Genomic DNA, 7,687 nt, shown 5'->3' on the forward strand with positions numbered 1-7,687 from the left:
CCCACCCGCCCTTCCCAGGCCCCAGGATGTCTCCTCCCTCTCTAGCGCCGGCTCCTTCCGAAGAGTTTGGTTTGAACTTTTGAACCCACCAATCAGCGCCGCGCGCCCTCCTCTCTCCCCCGCCGGGTGCGACCCGGCGTCACGCCCTCGGCCCAGGGCTCGGAGGCGGGGTCGCAGCGGCCGGGGCGGGGTCAGGGGCCCGCCCCCTGGCCACGTGGCCGGGAAGGGGGTATATAGGGTCCCGCGGGGGCGTTCTCGCCACTTACCACTTCTCCCCCGGACTCCTTGGTAGTCTATTAGCGGGAGAACCTTGTCGCCGTCACCTCGCCTCCTCCAGCCCCAACGAACCCTATAAGTCTCAGTCATGGTGAGTGGAGGGGTCCTGGGGATGTGACGTGGAGGTGAGAACAACCCGAAGGGGCGGTGGAACCCGGGTGCACGTGGGGCCGCGTCCCGGACGCCTCCGAGTAAACTGGCTTCTGATGACCGGGTTGGGAAAGCCGAGTTCACCGGCAAACTTCTGTTCAGGCTCGAAAAGGCGGCCAGGACGCTGCCTTTGGGGGACGTGGAAAGCCCTCTAGATCCCAGTGAGAGGGCATGGCCCTAGGGCTCGCCACAACCGAAGGCAGACCAGGGAGCCATCACATTGGCCCCCAAAGACTTGTGAAAACTAAAGAAACTAAAAACTAAATGACTTCACCTTCCCGGTGCCATAGCACTCCGGGCCCCGAAGGTGCATCCACTTCCTGGCGCCCCTCTCCGGCGCCCGGTGACTCCCCGCTGAGTCACCTGGGTCTTGTCCCCGGGGAGGGCTTCCAATTGCATCAGTCCACCTGAAGGATGTAGGCAGGCTACTCCTTTTAAGGGAATTATTAACTGCCACTTTGCCTAATTTTGCAATTCTAATGTTAATGCAGTGGGATGTTTATAGCTGAAGCTTTGTACTTAGGCCAGGTTTTTTAAAAACTAGTCTATAAAAAGATAGTTTCTTATAAAACCGCTGAGTAAACAAGTACTAACAATGTGTTCTTAGAGAAGGTCTGTTGGAGGTCTACCTAAAGAAGTCATGTTGTTAAGCCAGGATTTGTGTATTAAATGTTTCAAAATAATATCTTTAAAGAAAGGGGGATACACTGAACAGACCAGTCACCGTCTTCAGAGATTACCCTGTTGTCAAAACTAAGACTGGCTGTAACAAATTGTGTGCATTTCAGCAAGGGAGGTGGAAAGATAGTGGTCAAAGTGTGATTCAGAAAATAGTGGGGCTTTTTAAAGAAGGGCAGGAGAGCAAGAGCAGTAGACGGATTTAGGCGAGCACTGGCTAGATTAATAGTTTTTTTTTTGTTGTTGTTGTTTTTAAGATTTTATTTATTAATTTGACAGATCACAAGTAGGCAGAGAGGCAGGCAGAGAGAGAGAGGAAAGTAGGCTCCCCAGAGAGCCCGATGTGGGGCCTGATACCAGGACCCTGAGATCATGACCTGAGCCAAAGGCAGAGGCTTAACCCACTGAGCCATCCAGGTGCCCCAATAGTTTTTTGTTTTGTTTTGTTTTGTTTTGTTTTAAGGCGGCTGCTTATCCAGTGAAAGCTAGACTAAGTGAGTTGATTACCTGTGTCTTCATCTCCTGAGTGGCCAGGAGAGAGTGGAGAGCAGGCAGTGACCGTGGTCTAAACAAGAAAGCAATTAAGAGGAGCACCTGGGTGGCTCAGTGGATTAAAGCCTCTGCCTTCAGCTCAGGTCGTGATCCCAGTGTCCTGGGATGAGCCCAGCATCGCATTGGGCTCTCTGCTCAGCGGGGAGCCTGCTTTCCGCTTTCTCTGTCTCCCTCTCTGCCTACTTGTGATCTCTGTCAAATAAAATCTTAAGAAAAAAAAAAAAGTGTTGCACAGCGAAAGTTGTTTTGGGCTCGTAAGTCAATAGAAGAAACCGCTTCGTTAGAATGAAAGGCTTTTCTCAAATACTTTGTCTCCTTGGGCCTGGAGCTGTCAGGAACCACACTCTCTCCAGCTTTCCTGGGCTGTAGAATTTCCAAAGTCCAGTTAAAGGTAAACATGATGCAATGGTAAATAGTCATAGGTTCATTAGAACAACCAACTCCCCTTTCTCCCACAGCCCTAGAGCTGGGCGAGTCAATGCAGGTAATCATGAGCTCCGTGATGTGGTGAGGAGACCATGGGTGTTTTATGAGGAGTGTAGGCAGGAGGGAGGACCATAGGTCAAAGGTTGTGGATGATTGGGGGTTTTTATTATCTCAGCTTATGAAACTAGGCCCTTTGAGATCTTAGTGGCATTTGTTTTCTCTAACTAGTTTCCTGTTAGCAGCTTTTAAAAACTTGAAACCCTCTTATTTGGGGAAAACATAAAAGGAGGTATATGTTTGGTGTCAGTATTTTGAAAGTCCTCCACTAGTCTGCAAAGTAGTCTGACTTACGGTGAAATACAATAAAGCACCATTTTTTGTTTTCCTCTTAAATCCGGAGGCAAAGATTCTGCGTTCACGGCCTTACTTTACTAGGCAGGAATGAGTTTGGAAACTTATAAATGATCTTGTTCATCAAGTAAAGGAAAACAGACATTTTCCCAATATTGTTAAATTCTTGACGCCGAAGGCTTTTTCCTCACAGTTCCAGAGATCAATCTATGTACGTTTTGGTAGGAAACAAGTAATTCCTTAAGCTATTAGTCAAGTCTCGTTGACACTTCTGCCTTTTATTTCCACGTGTTTTCAACCCTCCCTACTCACGATGTGTTGATAGTGAAGGAAAAATGTTCTTCCTTAAGATTAAGTTCTTCCCCAGGGTTAAAAAGCTGCCTCTGACCAGTTTTTAGAATACAGCCAGCTGCTGCTTATCTGGCATTTTCTCCATGAGTCATATGGCTGTGGTTTGCTGGTTTAAGCTGGTTTTAAAGGGAGAGGCAGAAGCCCTTGTCTTTTAAAGAATAGGATTAAAGAGGGACCAGAATGAGCTCAACAGTTACACAATCACACAGACTGAATCAGAGCTCCAAAGGGGAATTTTGCATGCCTTTAAGGAATCGTGGCAGGCAGATTTCCCAGGAGCTGGGGGAAATGTATTGCTATAGCACAGCTTCTGTCTTTCTAAAATGGTAGAAACCTGACCTTGAATATCTAATGTGACTACAAAGCAAGGGTCTGATCTCTGGTCCAGCCTAGTAGTTCATTAACATATCCTTGGTTTTGCAAAGCATTTTCTCAGAATTAGTCACCAAAGGCTCCGGCTTGTGAAATAACCTTGGGCAGGAGTGACTTCCAGAAAGGTGATTATCTATCCTGAAGGTTAATTAGTCATTTAGGTGTGAATCATTCCTAAACATCCCATCTGATCATCCTATTCTGGTATTTTCCTTTCTTCTTCCCACAGCGTGAGTGTATCTCCATCCATGTCGGCCAGGCTGGTGTCCAGATCGGCAATGCCTGCTGGGAGCTCTATTGCCTGGAGCACGGCATTCAGCCCGATGGCCAGATGCCAAGTGACAAGACCATCGGGGGAGGAGACGACTCCTTCAACACCTTCTTCAGTGAGACGGGCGCTGGCAAGCATGTGCCCAGGGCCGTGTTCGTAGACCTGGAACCCACAGTCATTGGTGAGTTGGCCTCAGTAACCCCAGTGAACTCCCCGGGGGGTCTGGGACGGGAGGTCTGTCTTGAGGCTCCGTGGAGCCGGTGAAGTTGAGCAGGCTTGTGCAGGTGGTGAGTGAAGGGGGGCTGCTGTGTTTGCCTTTTCCAGATGAAGTTCGCACTGGCACCTACCGCCAGCTCTTCCACCCTGAGCAGCTCATCACAGGCAAGGAAGATGCTGCCAACAACTACGCCCGAGGGCACTACACCATTGGCAAGGAGATCATTGACCTTGTCTTGGACCGAATTCGGAAGCTGGTAAACATAGTGTTTTATTTAAAGTGGGGTGAGCGTGTTCTTAGTTTGGTCTCTCTTAAAGCTGTAAGAATCCTTCTTTGCACACTGAAGTGAGCTGTTGAGTGCTCACTAAGGAACTGGATTTTGAACCAGATGGTCGTGGGTTACGCAACAACTATTTGGGGCTGGTTTAGGTGCTCCGTTGCCTATTTCCATGTCTTATAAGGCAGACTTGGGCAATTGCTCGAGGCAGTTAGGGCAATTTACCTGAAGTCAAGTTGAGGATCCGGGAGGCTTTTAACAGTTTAATTGATGATTGATGTTTAAGATCATTAAACATCCTGGTTGATATGAATCAGCTTCCCTGCTTCAAGCTCCCATGCCCCTTTTTAGGTCATGTTAGTCACATGGAGTAGGTGGCAGACGGTGACAGGTACTGATCAGACTCCTAAAAACCAATATTGGAGTACCTTACATTTGGTGCTTTGTATCAAGACGGAAGGGTCAGAGCACAAGAAGCCAGCATAACCCTGACTAGAAATGGCAGACACTGGAAACTTCTAAAAACACTGACGGTGGACTCTCGGGAGCTCCCTTATTAACAGAAGCTACTCTCCGTTATTGAAAGTTGGAAAGTATTGAAATCTAATCACGGAGTGGTAGGCTTTCTTTTCCACTAGAGCTCAGGCCCATGTGGAGTGGCAGAAAAATCTTAGGCAACAATATTCACATCCGCACAGGTGATAAGTGTTTCGTTTGGGTCACTTTAATTAAGAGTCCAGCAATCCCATGACTCTTCGCTCCTCAGGCATCTGGGCAGCTTATAAGTAATTAACCAAAAATCAAGAATGAAAGCTTGGGTAGAGTAGCTTGTCAGGAAAATCACATTCTAAGCCTAGCCACAGCTGGTCTAGTCTAAAAAGAAGGGCCTTGTTTCGTTCACATTTCATACTTCTCCAGATGTTTATCGTAGTCTTCCTGACAAAATTGGGGTTCTGGTTCCTCTGTTTACAAATCAAGCTTCAGCTACAAGCACCGAGTTCAACATCAGGACCTGCCTTTAAGGGACAAATAAACCTAGTGTAAAAACCCATTGAGGGTCCTGGAGTAAAGTTGATTAACTACCAGAACACCTGTATTTGTCCTTGGTGTTACTACTGTGTCTGCAGGAGGATTAGTGGATTTAGTTGGTACTGTGAGTCTTCCCTGTAACGTTGATCCCATTCAGAGTATGGACCTGCAGGACAAGTAAACTGAGGGATTGGTAGAGAATTCCACAAATCTCAGCACTTTTTTTTTTGTTTTAATATTTTATTTATTTGACAGATTGCAATTAGGCAGGGAGGCAGGCAGAGAGAGAGGAAGGGAAGGGGAAGCAGGCTACCTGCTGAGCAGAAAGCCCGATGCGGGGCTCGATCCCAGGACCCTGGGATCGTGACCTGAACCGAAGGCAGAGGCTTTAACCCGCTGAGCCACCCAGGCGCCCCAAATCTCAGCACTTCTGAGAAGTGAGGATTGTCAGGTGAGAACTTTGAAAAGTCAAAATCATCCTCTCATAGAATGGCAGCTTATTAACCAGAATGGTGCAGTGAAGTGGTAGAAAGCCCCAGTGACGTTAGGCCTCGTGGAGCTGTGGTAGCATGTCAGCTTTTGCAGAATCTGTAGACTTTTCTCTGATAACTAGTGTTTACTGTGTCAGGCTCTCTGACAAGTACTCACTTAATTCTCAGCAACCCGAGGTAGGTTACTATTCTCCATTGATAAATGCGAAAGCTGAGATTGGGAAATAAATTTGACCAGAGCCATACAGCAAGGAACTGGTAGAGCCGGATCCGGACCCAGCCTGACTCCTAACGCTAGGGCATTGGAACTTAGCTCTTCTGTCATATTCCAGCTTGGAAAGCAGCTGACAGATCTTTATAAGACCTCTGTTGTGGGGGCTGGTGGTCCCAGGCCTGTCCTTGCTTGGTAGCTGTCTACCTGTGAAGTTTCCCTTGCCTGCAGTCAGCACAAGGGACAAGGGGGCCAGAGGTTGCCCTCCCAGCTACTGAAACTTGGGCCTTGCCCTCCTGATTCCTCTGTGGAAGTGAAGATAGTTCATTTTTAAATAGCTATTTAGCAGATTTTCCCCCCTTCCAAGAACTCTGAAAAGTTTCCCTGAATTTGAGCACTTAGAAGCTCGTTATAATTGCTGTCTTAGCAAATACTGTTCAGAAGATTAAAGAAATCTCAATCGGGGGCACCTGGCTGGCTCAGAAGGGTGCTCGACTCTTGATCTCAGGGTTGTGAGTTTAAGCCCCACATTAAGTACAGAGGTTACTTTAAAAAAACTTAAAACAATTTTTTAAAAAAATCTCGATCAGTGGAATTACGGATTGAAAGAAATCATTGCAGCTTTCACCAAGGCTAAAATTAAAACTTTTCTTTTACAGGCTGACCAGTGCACAGGTCTTCAGGGCTTCTTGGTTTTCCACAGCTTTGGAGGGGGAACTGGTTCCGGGTTCACCTCCCTGCTGATGGAACGTCTCTCTGTCGATTATGGCAAGAAGTCCAAGCTGGAGTTCTCCATTTACCCAGCCCCTCAGGTTTCCACAGCTGTAGTTGAGCCCTACAACTCCATCCTCACTACCCACACCACCCTGGAGCACTCTGATTGTGCCTTCATGGTAGACAACGAGGCCATCTATGACATCTGTCGTAGAAACCTCGATATCGAACGCCCAACCTACACTAACCTTAACCGCCTTATTAGCCAGATTGTGTCCTCCATCACTGCTTCCCTCAGATTTGATGGAGCCCTGAACGTTGATCTGACAGAATTCCAGACCAACCTGGTGCCCTATCCCCGTATCCACTTCCCTCTGGCCACCTATGCCCCTGTCATCTCTGCTGAGAAAGCCTACCATGAACAGCTTACAGTAGCAGAGATCACCAACGCGTGCTTTGAGCCAGCCAACCAGATGGTGAAATGTGACCCTCGCCATGGTAAATACATGGCTTGCTGCCTGTTGTACCGTGGTGATGTGGTTCCCAAAGATGTCAATGCCGCCATTGCCACCATCAAGACCAAGCGTACCATCCAGTTTGTGGACTGGTGCCCCACTGGCTTCAAAGTGGGCATTAATTACCAGCCTCCCACTGTGGTGCCCGGTGGAGACCTGGCCAAAGTCCAGCGAGCTGTGTGCATGCTGAGCAACACCACAGCCATCGCTGAGGCCTGGGCTCGCCTGGACCACAAGTTTGACCTGATGTATGCCAAGCGTGCCTTTGTTCACTGGTATGTGGGGGAGGGCATGGAGGAAGGAGAGTTTTCTGAGGCCCGTGAGGACATGGCTGCCCTTGAGAAGGATTATGAGGAGGTCGGAGCAGATAGTGCTGAGGGAGAGGATGAGGGCGAAGAGTATTAGGCTGTGTGCTATGATTTTACACTCCGTTCGTTGTCTTGGGACTGTCTTTTTTCTGTTCTGGAAGCTGTCTGTCTGTGGTCCTAACTTGTCAATAAAAGTGATGTTTCTGTTTTAAATATCAAGCTGGCTTCTGTATCATGGTAATTACTGGCCCCACTTACTTAAGGCCTATTGGAAGTGGAGGAAGCTGGCAGAGGCTCTCCCCAGTCATTGGATCAACACTAGGTGGCTTCTGGGTACCATGCACTGTGCTAAGAGGTTTGTCTGTTTCACTGAAGACCCGATTGATGAGCAGTGATAGAATCCTATCGCCAGCAAAGCAACGGGCCAGTGTTTCTCAGGCTTCAGTGTGGATGTGAATCACACTGTAAGTATTAAGATATGGGTCCTTATCTGTAGGT

At 48.0% G+C, this 7,687-nt stretch overlaps 1 protein-coding gene across 1 annotated transcript; it reads left to right on the forward strand.

Moving 5' to 3' along the window:
- Positions 1 to 221: 221 nt before the first annotated feature.
- Positions 222 to 7,408, forward strand: LOC123946188 (tubulin alpha-1C chain). Its single transcript, XM_046011467.1, has 4 exons — positions 222 to 367; positions 3,386 to 3,608; positions 3,752 to 3,900; positions 6,312 to 7,408. The coding sequence occupies exons 1-4, from the start codon at positions 365 to 367 to the stop codon at positions 7,284 to 7,286; spliced, it is 1,350 nt and encodes a 449-aa protein (XP_045867423.1). The 5' UTR covers positions 222 to 364; the 3' UTR covers positions 7,287 to 7,408.
- The last annotated feature ends 279 nt before the right edge of the window (positions 7,409 to 7,687 follow it).

This window comes from Meles meles, chromosome 7, assembly GCF_922984935.1.
Source record: "Meles meles chromosome 7, mMelMel3.1 paternal haplotype, whole genome shotgun sequence".
Classification (NCBI taxonomy): domain Eukaryota; kingdom Metazoa; phylum Chordata; class Mammalia; order Carnivora; family Mustelidae; genus Meles; species Meles meles.

Coding starts and splice junctions, on each gene's coding strand:
- LOC123946188 (XM_046011467.1), top strand. Junction 3,609..3,751: donor CCTGGAACCCACAGTCATTG/GTGAGTTGGCCT, acceptor TGCCTTTTCCAG/ATGAAGTTCGCACTGGCACC. Junction 3,901..6,311: donor TGGACCGAATTCGGAAGCTG/GTAAACATAGTG, acceptor TTTCTTTTACAG/GCTGACCAGTGCACAGGTCT.